Here is a 14098-nt window from a genome sequence, read left to right as displayed (position 1 = left end):
TTTTTTGTACATGCAAATGCTGCAAACACACCACAACAGTGCAAAAAAAAAAGGAACAGTTTTCATTTGTGTTAATATAGCTCATTTATTGTACTGCTTTACTCACACGTCTTTGTCCCAGCGCCCGCTGCTTACTGAGCAGTTATTTCTGCCTCCCTGTGGACTTGATCTGTGTAACTGTGGCAACGAGCACAAGAGCGCTGCCACTGCAGAAGGCTAGAGCTGCACGCTACTTCAACCAGCACGAGCGTATGGCACTGTAATTGGCGCTACCGAGATTGTTTGTGTCACAGCAGGCCTCATTATTTACAGATCACACTGCGAGAGTCCACCATCGCATCGTGGCCATAAATGCTACACGCCAAACATCAAACACACCGCTAAGGAAAGTTTCTATTTGAACATTTGGTCGTGTAGCTTTTAGCTTCCTTTTTGGTTGTCAGTGTATTGCAGCTCTGGAAAATGACTTGTCAGTTAGATTGTAGCACTGCTGCCATTAATGCTGTTTTATTTAGTTATTTCTTTCACTTTAATTATTAATACCAAGTTAGTTTGTTCATATTTTTACTTCATTTTTTAAAATTTCACAGATAAAGAAAGTAGAAAGGACTTATAGGCACATAAGACTAGCTTATAAAGACTCAGTATCAGGTGAGATGTGAGTGTCCAATATAGTTGGATCTGCCCCTATCAAGAGTAAATACATGGATTTGTACAGCAGCATGTCACTCTTGGTGCACTTTGAGTTATGTGCTCTATCTTAATTTCAGAAAATACATTTCTGCATGATTATTTATCTAGTTTTGATGCTGTTGTCAGTGAGTTAGTGGACAATAACTGTGTCATTTTGTGTTTTCAGAGTGGGAAAGTTGGTAGATTCCAGTTTGGACATCCAGGCTATCCAGCTGCCGGCCCTGCAGTACCAACATGAGAGGCGGTCCCATGACTGGACCACAGACGACGCCAGCAGCATCAGCGGCATGACCGACATCACCGACTTCACGGACAGCGGCACGCTCATCTCGGAGGACTGTTCTAACATCAAGCTGAACACAGGGGTGAGATAAGAGGAAGGAAACTGATGCTAGTTGTGTTTTATTTTGCATATCATTCAGGCAGCTGACATTTCACTTCCCCTTTCCTCCTCCTGCAGGTCAGATTGCACCTGCAGCAGTTCTACGCCATGTTCCTGAAGAGGGCGCTGTACAGCTGGAGAAACTGGAAAGTGATGGTGGCACAGTTCCTAGTCCCTTTGGTCTTCACGGTTGTGGCGTTAGTTGTGGCACGCACCTTTCCCAATCACCAGAACGCTCCTCAGCTGAAGCTGGCGCTCAGTCGCTACGGCTCCACCAGGGTCCCTCTGGCCCTGCAGCCGGGGGCCGGCCCCCTGGCCTCCGCCCTGGCTAATGCGTACAACTCACAGCTCTCTGCCCAGCTAGGCCAGCTCGTCAACATCACTGGTAAGCACGGCGAGACAGGGGCTCGACTTGACCGCTTAGCTGAGTATTTACTGACCACCAGTTATCTACCCTGAAAAGTTTTAGCATCTATTTTTGTGGTGTTAAAATGTGGAATAGACTAGATGAGGATATAAAAATGTGCAATAACTTAAAACAATTTAAAAGTAAGTACAAACATACACTCTTGGACAGCTATAAATAACTTGACAGCTAATTTTATTCTTTTTATTTATAATCATGGTCTTATTTCATATTAAAGCAATATGTTTTTAATCTTCTGAATTGTATGGAACTACAGATGTACTGTATGACATGAATCACAATGTAAGGGGGGGCTGAACTTGATAAGCTTTGCTTCCTTCAGCCCCTTCTCAAACTTGCACAGTATCATTATTGTTTTGTTTCTTGTTACATAGATTGTTTGTCTTTTGATGTGCTTGTTTGAGACAAATAAAAAATCAAATCAAATCTCTTGTCCCCCTCAGACTTCGCCGACTACATCCTGACCCAGGCGGAGGAAGAGGGCGGCGTCTTTAATGAGCGATGTGTCGTGGGCGCTGCTTTCCGAGGCCACAAGTACGCCGAAGCGACGGCCTACTTCAACAACGAGGGCTACCATACACCTGCCACGGCTCTCATGATGATGGACAACGCTCTGTTCAAACTTCTAGCAGGCCCCAACGCTTCCATCCTGACGGGCAACTACCCCATGCCACGCAACCTGTCTGAGGTCGCCCAGAGCCAGCTCACAGAGTGAGTACAGGAGGGGTGGAGAACAGTTTGTGTAATATCCAAAACTTCATCGGTCCATCAGAAATTGACTGATTTTAAGTAGGTTTGTATAGAGAAGAACTAGGAAAGACACTAGAAAAGAGTTTAGACTCCAAGCCATTTTGTGTAGCGAAGAAGAACAAGTCAAATAGATTGATTAAAGCGCCTTAAATCAATATTTTTAACAGTGCATCAAATGACAGTGTCTGATGTGAGCGAGGTCATGTCATGTTTGCCCTTATTTCATCAAACAAAAGTGGTCCTAGCAATCTCTTCTCAGCATTAGTAGCAAAAGGGAAAGGGACTTTCTTTCATTCAGTCATTTATTCAAGAGGTGGTGGAGACTGAATATTGAGTGAATATTGAAAAAGGGATAATGTTGTCTCCTAACTGCTGGATGTGTAAACAAGAAAATGTTTTCTTGCAAATCTGCCAAATTAGTAGTAATAGTAGTAGTAAGTAATTATATGTCAGGTTGATTCACAACTTGTTTCCAATGCATCAACACCAAAAACTTCATTGTTGAAAATGATCATGCAGCTGAATAAACTCCTGTCTAATTTCTGTTATGCTCATATCAGGGGCTTTTAATATGATATTGGAGCCCAGTGGAGCACTATTGAAAGTTTCCATCGATAAAAAACTCCATACTTATCACATACAAGCTGTCTATGTACCATTCGATCACATACTGTACAAGCTGTCTATGTACCCCTCCATTCTGGCTCTTTCCTGCTTCGTTCTGAAACGCTTAATACTCAACTCAATATCGGCCTCTCTCCACAAGGTCCTCCTGTCATCAATCACTTGTCACTTCTTCCCATCTTTTCAGCACTAACTATGTCAATCTTTCTTTCCCTCTTCAGGGGCAAGACGGGTTTTGCCATCGCCATCAACCTGATGTATGGCATGGCCTCCCTGGCCAGCACCTTCGCCCTGCTGCTCGTCACAGAGTCCTCCATCAAGTCCAAGCATGTGCAGCAGGTCAGCGGCGTCTACCTGTCAAACTTCTGGTTCTCTGCGCTGCTCTGGGACCTGGTCAACTTCCTGCTGCCCTGCCTCCTCATGTTGGTGAGAACGACATCAGATATTACTTGTGGGGGGGGGGGGGGGGGGGGGGTTAGGATACTGACACTACTGCAGGAGTACTAGTGCAGTAGTATCCACCTTTTTCCCCAACGTCAAAAACGTAAGCCGGTTTTGCTCTTCCGGTGGAATTTTAGTTTCCATGGTTTCGGTAGTCGTGGTAAATGCATGGATTTTTTTTCATCATCACAGAGGCTTTTAACAATGGATATCACACAAATTGACATCCGTGTTAAAAGCCAGCATTAATAGATCCCTGCGTTTACTGCAACTATGAAAAACGACTGAAAACCATGAAATGCCTAAATTAATAATACTAATGGATTACATTTATATAGTGCTTTTCTATTGTTACCCGATACCCAAAGCACTTACAGTAACCATTATTCATTCATACCACATTGACACCAGTGATGGTGAGCTACGTCTATAGCAGGGGTGGGCAATTATTTTTTCCAGAGGGCCACACTGACTCCGATAAAGTGAGTGAAGGGCCACACAATTCGAAATCGAATTGAAACATTAGATATTTATTGCTGAATTATATTAAACTACATATATTTGGTGGACATATTGCTTTACAACAGGCTATTTGACAGACCACAATCGATATAACTGCATTTTCAACCTATATCCAGCACAGATCATTGAAGAAACACACTGTATTATGATATAAATATGGACTCAAGGCAGATTGTTTTACTATCATCAAAACTTACTGAGCATTAAGTAAATGACTGCATCAATAAATAATATTCACAGACACCTTATCAACTCAGATTGTTTTCAGTTCTGATTCAGTGAGACTGTTCTATTTCTGTAAATAACCCAAACTTTAACAGACCTGCATCACTTAATGAAGAAAATATTAGGCTTAGCCTATAAGGTTTTATTTATGAAGAAACACACAACTCCTTTGCTGCTGCTTTACTGTAACTAACAGCACCAACATGAAAATGATTCAAACTGTGAAAAATAACTGATTTGATTACAAGCGTAATCATTGGTGGATGGAGGCTTCAGACGCACGTGGCTACAATCAGTCACGGTTGCACCGATCACGTCAGAATGAGATCGCCAGCGATCTCATAAAATGCTCTTTTAATCACAGTTTGTTAAATTTCAGTGTTTGGGAAGTTATGTCGTGATGGCGCTTGTAACCGTCAGCAGTTATGACGTGATTCGGCTGACGGAGGGTTGTGAAACACCGGCTCGCCCCCCCGGCTTGCCCCCCCCCCCGATGATCAGAAACTCGGCTGTGGAGTAAAACGCCCAGGTCTGGTCTATAGCCCTGGGGCAGACTGACAGAAGCGTGGCTGCCAGTGTGCACCAAACGGCCCCTCCGACCACCACCATGATCACTCATACACATTCACAGACTGGGAGAGAACGGGATTCGAACCTCCAACCCTCTGATTTCATTTTTCATTTCATACTCTTTAAGTGTCCCCGTAGGGAAATTTGTCGTGGACTCACTGATGATCCGCAGTTTGAAAATAAAAAAGAACAGCAACATTGAGTGATCGCACCAGGCGACACACATGACTATTGGACGACCCGCGCTACTGCCTGAGCCACTGCCGTAAAGCGTGAAGGTGATGTGAACGGTTCACTCTCATGTCTTCGTGTGTGTTTTGGTCTCAGGTGGTATTCCAAGCGTTTGGAGTCAAGGCGTTTGTGGAGGACAACCACCTGGTGGACGTGTTGCTGTTGCTGCTGCTCTATGGCTGGGCCGTCGTGCCTCTAATGTACCTGCTCAGCTTTTTCTTCTCCACTGCTGCTACCGCCTACACCCGACTCACCATCTTCAACATGATCTCTGGCACGGCCACCTTCCTGGCTGTCACCATCATGACCATCCCAGGTAAGAGGAGACACCACCAGCAAGTGTCTTAAATCACCACACTGGGCAGAATATAAGATTATAACACAACCACAGTCTTTCACTCAGCTGAAGATAGGGATCACCCTTCAAGTGAATTCTCAGCAAATTTTTCTGAGATACTGCTATACTGCAAAAAGAAAAAAGTCCTAATCATTGTGTAGCCCGTCCAAACATCTTTGCAGGTTTCTCAGTTTTTCACATTCACTGTTTGAGCGTCTCATCGTGAGATTCTCTGATTCTGGTAATTATTGACTGTTTGAAATATTATGCCTCCCAGTCCTCTTCTGCATGTTTGCTCCTCAGGAATTCATTTCCTCTGTAGCAGCAAAATGTATTACAGGGTTCGTCTGAAACCAGTCAAAGTTAAAACAGGCTAATTAAGCCCTTTTTTGGGCTGACTAGTTGAAGAGCTCGAAAAGGTACAAGAGAGGACACAGACACACTACACACAGACTTGGAGAAACACGTTAGCCTAGCAACTACAGACAACCAGTAACAGAGCATGGAAAAAACGCATAAAAATAAATGTTTCCTCATCGTTCCTTTTGTCTGTTTCCTGTCTCCAGAGTTGCACCTGCAGGACCTGTCGCACCTACTGGACAAGGTTTTCCTGATCTTCCCAAACTACTGCCTCGGCATGTCCTTCAGCCAGTTCTACCAGAACTACGAACTGAACACGTTTTGTTCCTCCAGTTATCTCACTCAGGCGTTCTGCAAAATGCTAAGTGAGTGCTGCCTGTGTCTAGCCTCAGAAAATAATGAAGTCATTGCTTTTGCCATAGAGATGTTAACTGTGTGTGTTATTCGTGATAAAACAGTGAAGATGTGATGTACCAACAGCGTGATACACTGTGTGAGGATATAATGATGAGTCATGTTGCTGGCAGAATAACAACATGTCATAATATAGTAATGGTGTTTCATCTTATAGTGACACTGGTTATATAAATAATGATATATTTTAAATAACGTGTGTTGCTTTACCAGTTTTCACCAAATGATTCCATTTCACTTGGATTTTAATAATACATGGTTTCTCTGGTTTCAGACATCACGTACCAGACTAACTACTTCTCAATGGCGGAGCCTGGTGTCGGACGCTTCCTCGTGGCCTTTTCAGTTCAGGGAGTGGTCTTCATTATTCTCCTGTTCGTCATCGAGCTGCAGTGTGTCCGCACTCTCTGGCGAATCATCACCTCCCTGGGCAGAAGACGCAAACAGGTACAACCCACTGTACTGTCTGACCTATGAACAGTTTTCCTGTTTTCCTGTAGGTTTGTGTTTCTTACTTTTATTTGTTCATTTTTTTTAATCAAATTTTCTTGCAGCCATAGCTTGAACTGCTTTTGAGGTCTCTTAGGAAAGCCTTTTCAAAGACTGCTTGAATATATTGAATACAACTTAAATAGTGGTTGTATCTCACTATGCGCTGTCTAATAAAGGCAAAAAAAGCAGAAAAATATACTTTAAAAAAAAAAAAAAAGACAAAATACAGTAAATGATTTAGTCTGTTAATGTAGATTTGTTTAAATGTAAGGAGAACAGGCAAAGCACACCACTAAAAAAAACAACAACTCTTAAATAAATCTGCCTTGTTTCAGCTTCTCATTTATGATGAAATTGAGCATATTGGTCACATTAATCTATCTGACCTTTTCACTAAAGGAAATTATGATGGGCATTTCTTCTCAGGAATAAGAAATATTTGTTTCGCCGGTGTGTTTATACATGCCATACATTTCTGATTTCAGCCCCTTGTACACAGCTGTTATGTAGTGAGCTATTGTATATTTACATGGACCTTCTTACTGTAAGGTGGGGATGATGTCTTATTTTCTCTGTTCATTTTTTATATATACATTTTGATTGTTTTTATTGGTGTGTGTGTATTTCAGTTCCCTCTAATAGAGGATGCAGCGCTCCATCCAGAGGACAGAGATGTAGCCGAAGAGAGAAAGAGGGTCCTTGAGTGCCAGCCGATCGTAGAGTCTATGGTTGGTAGCCCCCTCATACTGCAGGAGCTCAGCAAGGTATACAGGAGACTTTTCATTGTGTGCATAAATACATATTTTTTGAAACGGTGAGACAGGAGTCTTCAGTGTTTCGGCATGTGTGACTCTAGAGGTGCGTGTCTCAGTGAGATATGAAAAGGTGGTATACGTAGACTCACGGTTATCTCTTCTCCTCAGGTGTATAGCAGTGGAGCGAATCTTCTGGCTGTGGACAGGTTGTCTCTAGCCGTTGGAAAAGGGGAGTGTTTTGGTCTCCTGGGCTTCAATGGAGCAGGGAAGACCACCACCTTCAAGATGCTGACGGGTGATGAGAGCGTCACCTCTGGGGATGCTTACATTGATGGCTACAGCATCTTGAGGGACATTAAGAAGGTAGGAAGAGAAGGATACGACGGCAAAGATGAATGGTCTTCGCTCGTCTTCAAGTGACTCATTCTTCAAGTGACAAAATCTTCAAAACAGAAATAGTCTACTTGCCAGCCCATAGGGCCCCATTGTGAACCCGGAAATGTTGAGTACCCCAAAGTTTTATGTTAGAAATATATAGTATGGGTCCCCAGTATTCAGAAACTGCCGGATGCTAACTTATATATATTGGGCACTTAGCATAACATACATAATTAGCATAAATTAGCATAATTGCCTATATGGGCAATATTTCAACAAAATTGACTTGGCTGATCTGGACAATATTGCAGTGGTTTTAGGGGTTATTGATGATGCTGAATCCATTTCTGACATTTTCAAAATTCAAAATGGCTGTCTAAACCGGAAGTGACCAGATTTTAACCGCCAGTGGGCCGATTTTGATGGATTTCAAAAATGTTGTTGAAATATTGCCCATATAGGCAATGATGCTAATTTATCCTAATTATGTCAATTATGCTAATTGCCCAATATATATATAAGTTAGCATCCGGCAGTTTCTGAATACTGGGGACCCATACTATATATTTCTAACTTAAAACTTTGGGGTACTCAACATTTCCGGGTACTCATTGTTGGCAAGTAGACTAAAATGTGAAGGGAACTTTTAACTCTGCATTGCAGGTGCAGCAGCGGATCGGTTACTGTCCTCAGTTTGACGCTGTATTGGATCACATGACAGGAAGAGAAACTCTCAGTATGTATGCCAGGCTCAGAGGAATACCAGAGAAGTACGTGTCCGGCTGCGTGGAGAACGTCCTCAGGTCGCTGCTGCTCGAGCCTCACGCTGATAAACTGGTCCGCAGTTACAGGTGGGTAAACGGGATGAAAAAAATCAGAGACATCACTCCATGTTGTTGAGCATCTGTGGGGAAAATAATATGTCATCATCCACATACGCAGCGGCGGTAACAAGCGGAAGCTGAGTGCAGGCATGGCTCTGATTGGTGGGCCCCCGGTCATCTTCCTGGACGAACCTTCGACTGGGATGGACCCTGTGGCCAGGAGGCTGCTGTGGGACGCTGTTACACGCACACGGGAGTCTGGCAAGGCCATAATCATCACTTCTCATAGGTGCGACTTAGAGTGTGTAATATAACATTATCACCAGCCAGTTTTTGTTGTATTACAAGTACTAATAATAGTAATATGATAATCTTCTAAGAAATTACATAATTTCTGGGTAACACTTTAGATTAGGGAACACATATTCACCAGTATAAGGTGCTTATTAATATGCATATAAGTAGCTTACTATCTCCTTATTAGTAATTATTAAGCACATATTAACACTTTATTCTACATAGCCTTATTCTACCTCTATTACACCATGAATTAAGATTTTTCCTGATATTAACTCCCAATTATCGCTTATTCATTGTAAATTAATGCATTGTTGTTTCTGAATAATGATGAATAACCAGTGGGTTATTTATTGAAGCCTTGTACAGGGTCAGTTCTTCCTTTATCACTCTGAATTAGTATAGCATTAATGCATTAATTTACAATGAATAAGCAATAATTAGGAGTTAATATCAGGAAAAATCTTAATTCATGGTGTAATAGAGGTGTAGAATAAGGCTATGTAGAATAAGGTGTTAATATGTGCTTAATAATTACTAATAAGGAGCTAATAAGCTACTTATATGCATATTAATAAGCACCTAGTTAATGGTGAATATGTGTTCCCTAATCTAAAGTGTTACCAATTTCGGTTCTGTAATTGTATCCACCTGTTATCTGGTTAAATCAGTCATCTTAATATATGAAAAGCAAATTAAGACGATGATGATGACAACGATGCTCACACATGCCGCCCCGATCTGCTCTCTCATCAGTATGGAGGAGTGTGAGGCCCTGTGCACCAGGCTGGCAGTGATGGTCAACGGTCAGATCAAATGCCTCGGGAGTCCCCAACACCTGAAGAGCAAGTTTGGCAGCGGCTACACGCTGCTGGCTAAAGTGCACATAGAAACCGACTTGGAGGACAGTGACCTGCAGCTATTTAAAGACTTTATCGAAAGCACTTTTCCAGGTCAGAGGCGCCGCACAGTCAACATTCATTTGAACCACAATAATTATTAAAAATGACTTGTAACTTCAGGTGTATTGCAAACAATAGAAAAATAGAAGCAAATGTTGTATTGTGGTAGCACCTACATTTACATTTAGGACTCTGTACATGAAACAGTGTATGATCATGTTGTCATGTCAAAAATGTTTTGATTTAGGTTTTTTATTGCTCTACATAAACCAGTTCAATGTCCTGAGAATATCAAAGTAGATCTAACCGTGTTTATGCCTCCCACCACAGGAAGTCAGCTGAAGGATGAACACCAGGGAATGGTGCACTATCATCTGACTGACAAAACACTGACCTGGGCTCAGGTACTGTAACAGTCTGCATATTTAAAAAAGCTTAGAGGATTAAAATACAGGAAAAAAAACAATCCTTTCCTGCACTCGTGCTGTGTCTGATCTCCCTCTAGTGGACAAAATAATTCACAGCAACTTTGAAGTAACCGAGTTATTATTTTACATTTAAGGTTATTTAGCCAGGAAATGCTCCAGGTCACCTTCATACTTCTGTTAAGTCAAGTCTCCACCTTGTGAGCTAAGAATGATGGTTTCCAAAACTATCACAGATGTTAGTTAAGTTAAATTCAATAGGTAGAAATGTGCATAAAAGATAATATACTGTGGTTGTATGTGCACAGACGTAGCAATGCAATATACAGTACAGGTCAAAAGTTTGGACACACTCAATGCATTTCCTTTATTTTCATGACTATTTACATTGTAGATTCTCACTATAATTCCACTAATGAACCCTGACAAGGCACACCACCTGTGAAGTGAAAACCATTTTCAGGTCAGGTTCACCTCTTGAAGCTCATCAAGAGAATGCCAAGAGTGTGCAAAGCAGTAATCACAGCAAAGGGTGGCTACTTTGAAGAAACTAGAATTGGTGGGGGCAGAGATAGAAGAGGAGGAGGAAGAAGGAGAGGAAGAAGAAAAGAAGAAAGAGAAGACAAAGAAGAAAAGACATGTTTTCAGTTATTTCACACTTTTTTGTTAATTCCACATGTGTTCATTCATAGTTTTGGTTAGGGATGTCACGATTACTTGTTTTCACAATTAATCGTGGTACTAAACGCCACAATTATTTAATCGTAAAGATTCCTAAATACCGTTACTTTCACAAAACTTTGATGTTGGAACCTTATTGGCGCAAAAATAAAGGTAAATGCACAGATACTGGTCCATTTACCTAACCTAACATTGAATTGGTAGGAATTTAAATGTTAGCGTGTCATTTTTAATTAAAAAACAAAACAAAAAACGATTAAAATAAACGCAAACATTTGGTAGGTATAGATGACAATTCATGACCTTCATTTCAAACACTTCCCCTGGGAATTAAGAATTGGTCATATATTAATAGATACTTGAAATATTTTGTGTAAACAATGAGTAATGTAATTATATTTTGACTATATTTGATTTTACACATTCATAGTGTTGTTAAATTAATTAATGCGGAATAATCGTGATAATCGTAATACCGTGATTATTTCTCTGACAATAATCGTACCAAAAAAAATCTACAATCGTGACATCCCTAGTTTTGGTGCCTTCAGTGAGAATAAAGGAAACACATTGAATGAGAAGGTGTGTCCAAACTTTTGGCCTGTACTGTCAGTATCTGTGTTTTCAGTATTCAAAAGATGCTTACTGCAGCTTGAAATGAACGGTGATCTTGGCAGAAAGCCTCAGGTGACACCCACCCACCCACCCACTCACTCCCCGCTCTCCACTCTCACCCACTCAGGTGTTTGGTACTTTGGAGGCAGCCAAAGAGAAGTACCGCATCGAAGACTACTGTGTGAGCCAGATCTCACTGGAGCAGGTGTTCCTCAGCTTCGCTCAGTTCCAGCACTGCACAGAGAGCGGGAGGAAGTAGTCCCTGGTCCGTCCGTCCCTGGCCCATTAACTACAGTGCGGGTGTGTCTGTGTGTATAGGACCTGTGTACATGGACCCGTCTCAGTCACACACACAGAAGTTGTGTGAACAGGGCTGGAGCAGAGCGATGTTTACCTCCAGCTCCATTTATACGGAGACCAACTACCACACACACACACACACACACACACACTCTCGCACAGAAACACACACACACACTGGGCCAGTCTGCAAAAGATCAACTTCAGCATTTCTACTACCGTATCCTGTTGATGTGTCTTTGTCGGGTCATTCATGCCGTCCTTATTGTTGTTATGTGACGAGAAAGTAGGAAAACTGGATTATGACATGAAGGAGATCTTGTTTATACCAAGTAAGGAACTCTGCACCTTTTTAGTGAGGTCAAAGACAATGACACCACTCACTAGATACAACCACTACTCTGAATTGAACGTGACAGGGTTATTTGTGTGTGTGTGTGTGTGTGTGTGTGTGTGTGTGTGTGCGTGTGCGCACTTTTCTGTGTATTTGTCTTTTTTGTTATTTATAATTTTATTTCATGATATGATTTTGTTTCCAGGAATTTGAACATTGTTTTGGTGATCATCAATCATCACAAGAGAATGAACCACTTTGTTTGGTACGTTTATGAAATTGTTGCACACCTTTTGCGCCTTATCTTACTAAAGAAGGTTCTTTATCTTTCCTTTATATTTGCCCTATACAGGATGTAAATAATGTGGCGTGTTCATGAAGCTAAAAACCACTAACTGATTTAGACCAGACCAGAGCTCGCTCTTTCTATCAAGGCTGTTTTTGGCTCATCAATGAATGCATGCAGAAAATACAACTTACCAATTAAGCGCATGATTCTGGGAACACTGAGTGTCCTCTCTGCTGAGGATTAACCTTCAGAATACATTAGGTCCAGTCTGAATCCATTTTATTATGCCTCCATTGTCCATGAACCAATGATTTTCTGATTTCTTTTGCTGCCAAACAGGTAATAGCAACAGATCATGTAGATAACAGTTTATTTAGGAGCTATAAAGAACAACTCATTGTGTGACAGAAGATTTCTGTCAGTTGGTGCTGTTGCATTAAAAACAGGTCTTGACTTCAGATAATATCAAGCTGAATGTGATCGATGTAGATCTCAAACAGGAAGACTACGATGACATTTGAGGTGTTTTTGAACCATTTTGTTTCTTTTTCCTGCAGCTATGCATTCTCTCTATGTGTGTGTGTGTGTGTGTGTGTGTAAATCTGTGTTTGTGTGTGTGTGTGAGAGAGAGAGAGGATGACGACTCATTATTCCTGAATCCAGACTATACAAAAACAGTGCTATCATAGTTCTTAACAAACAAATGAAAACCCATAGATTGTCAGTGTGCAGTGGTCAAGCTGTAACATCTTCAACATGGAGCTGCTCCTCCTGCTTTAGGGGAACATCCAGAAATGCAATAAAAATAAATAAAAATGAAGAAAAGGCCCAGTAGCGGAGCAGATGGTAACACTGAACACAGTCCTCTGCACACAAACAGATGCCTTGTTTTAAGGAAGAATGATCAGCGCAGTGTTTGTTCCTCTTTCATTCAACTCAGAACGTGCCCATTTTTCACATTCCCAAAGCCTTGTTTGTACAGTATCTGTAAAAAGATGTATGTATTCTGTAGGAATATTCTGGATAGCATTCATAGACAGCGCCCCCCACCCACCCAAAGAAACCTATACATATTGAGAGACGGATCATATCCTGTCCTTGTCTGTTGTCTGTGTTAAAGATCAATATTCTAACCTGAGATGAAAAAACAATCAGATTTCATGCTTGTGATCAAACTCCTGCTCGAAATCATTCTGGCTTCACAGGAGATGAATGTACTTAATGTCTTACACAAAAGCAAAAAGCACTCACTTTAATCAACTTTTTTTTTTAACTGCTTGATATAATTTACAGTACAGCGTTTTGTAATTTTCATGTCACCTGATCTTTGTGGGAAAAAAAAGTAGAGACTTACATTCCATCAAGACACTGATATGTGGCCTATGGGTTGTTAAAGAGCTTGACCTTTTTAATTTTGACCTTTGTTACATTCATTTGTGTGGTTGCACAATTCATGTCTCATTACATGTTATAACTTGAATCAAATGCAATGTTGGAAGTGTAGTTGGAAATATGTGGAAAGATTTGCACTGCTGATACTGAAAGATTTGAGTTCTACTCACTGAAATACAGTGTATCATATTTAAAAAGGGAATTTACATCAATGTAACTGTGTACTGTACCGTACCATGGAACTGAACTTGTCGACTGTAGATGTATCGCTATCCTTTTTAAATTAAATAATGCTCTATGCAAATGGAAGCAAACACCAGTGTGGGGTCCTATTTTTCCAGCAACAAACATGTTTTTTTTTTGTTTTGTTTTTTATGACAGAGTGCAGTGTGCATTTATTTACAGGCAAAAATAAAAAGTGAAAGCAAAGCAAATTCA

General features: G+C 41.1%; 1 protein-coding gene across 3 annotated transcripts in view; it reads left to right on the top strand.

The window, feature by feature from the left end:
• abca3b (ATP-binding cassette, sub-family A (ABC1), member 3b) overlaps window positions 1-14098 on the top strand; it is a 37997-nt gene that overhangs the window by 21222 nt on the left and 2677 nt on the right. For 2 of the 3 annotated variants that reach the window (XM_085784224.1, XM_085784225.1), the window contains exons 18-30: window positions 860-1058; window positions 1154-1460; window positions 1946-2213; window positions 3098-3302; window positions 4962-5181; window positions 5769-5927; window positions 6251-6423; window positions 7098-7232; window positions 7392-7586; window positions 8265-8452; window positions 8544-8714; window positions 9479-9675; window positions 9955-10028. In XM_085784224.1, coding sequence (XP_085640350.1) covers window positions 860-1058; window positions 1154-1460; window positions 1946-2213; window positions 3098-3302; window positions 4962-5181; window positions 5769-5927; window positions 6251-6423; window positions 7098-7232; window positions 7392-7586; window positions 8265-8452; window positions 8544-8714; window positions 9479-9675; window positions 9955-10028 — 2491 coding nt within the window. Of the gene's footprint in view, window positions 1-859; window positions 1059-1153; window positions 1461-1945; window positions 2214-3097; window positions 3303-4961; window positions 5182-5768; window positions 5928-6250; window positions 6424-7097; window positions 7233-7391; window positions 7587-8264; window positions 8453-8543; window positions 8715-9478; window positions 9676-9954; window positions 10029-11472; window positions 13975-14098 lie in introns of those variants that run through there. The other variant, XM_085784223.1, reaches the window with a different exon arrangement.

Source organism: Trachurus japonicus, chromosome 8, assembly GCF_045865225.1.
Source record: "Trachurus japonicus isolate A0001 chromosome 8, Traja_1.0".
Lineage (NCBI taxonomy): Eukaryota > Metazoa > Chordata > Actinopteri > Carangiformes > Carangidae > Trachurus > Trachurus japonicus.
Note: the sequence above shows the minus strand (reverse complement) of the source record. Positions and strands in the feature narration are given on the sequence as shown.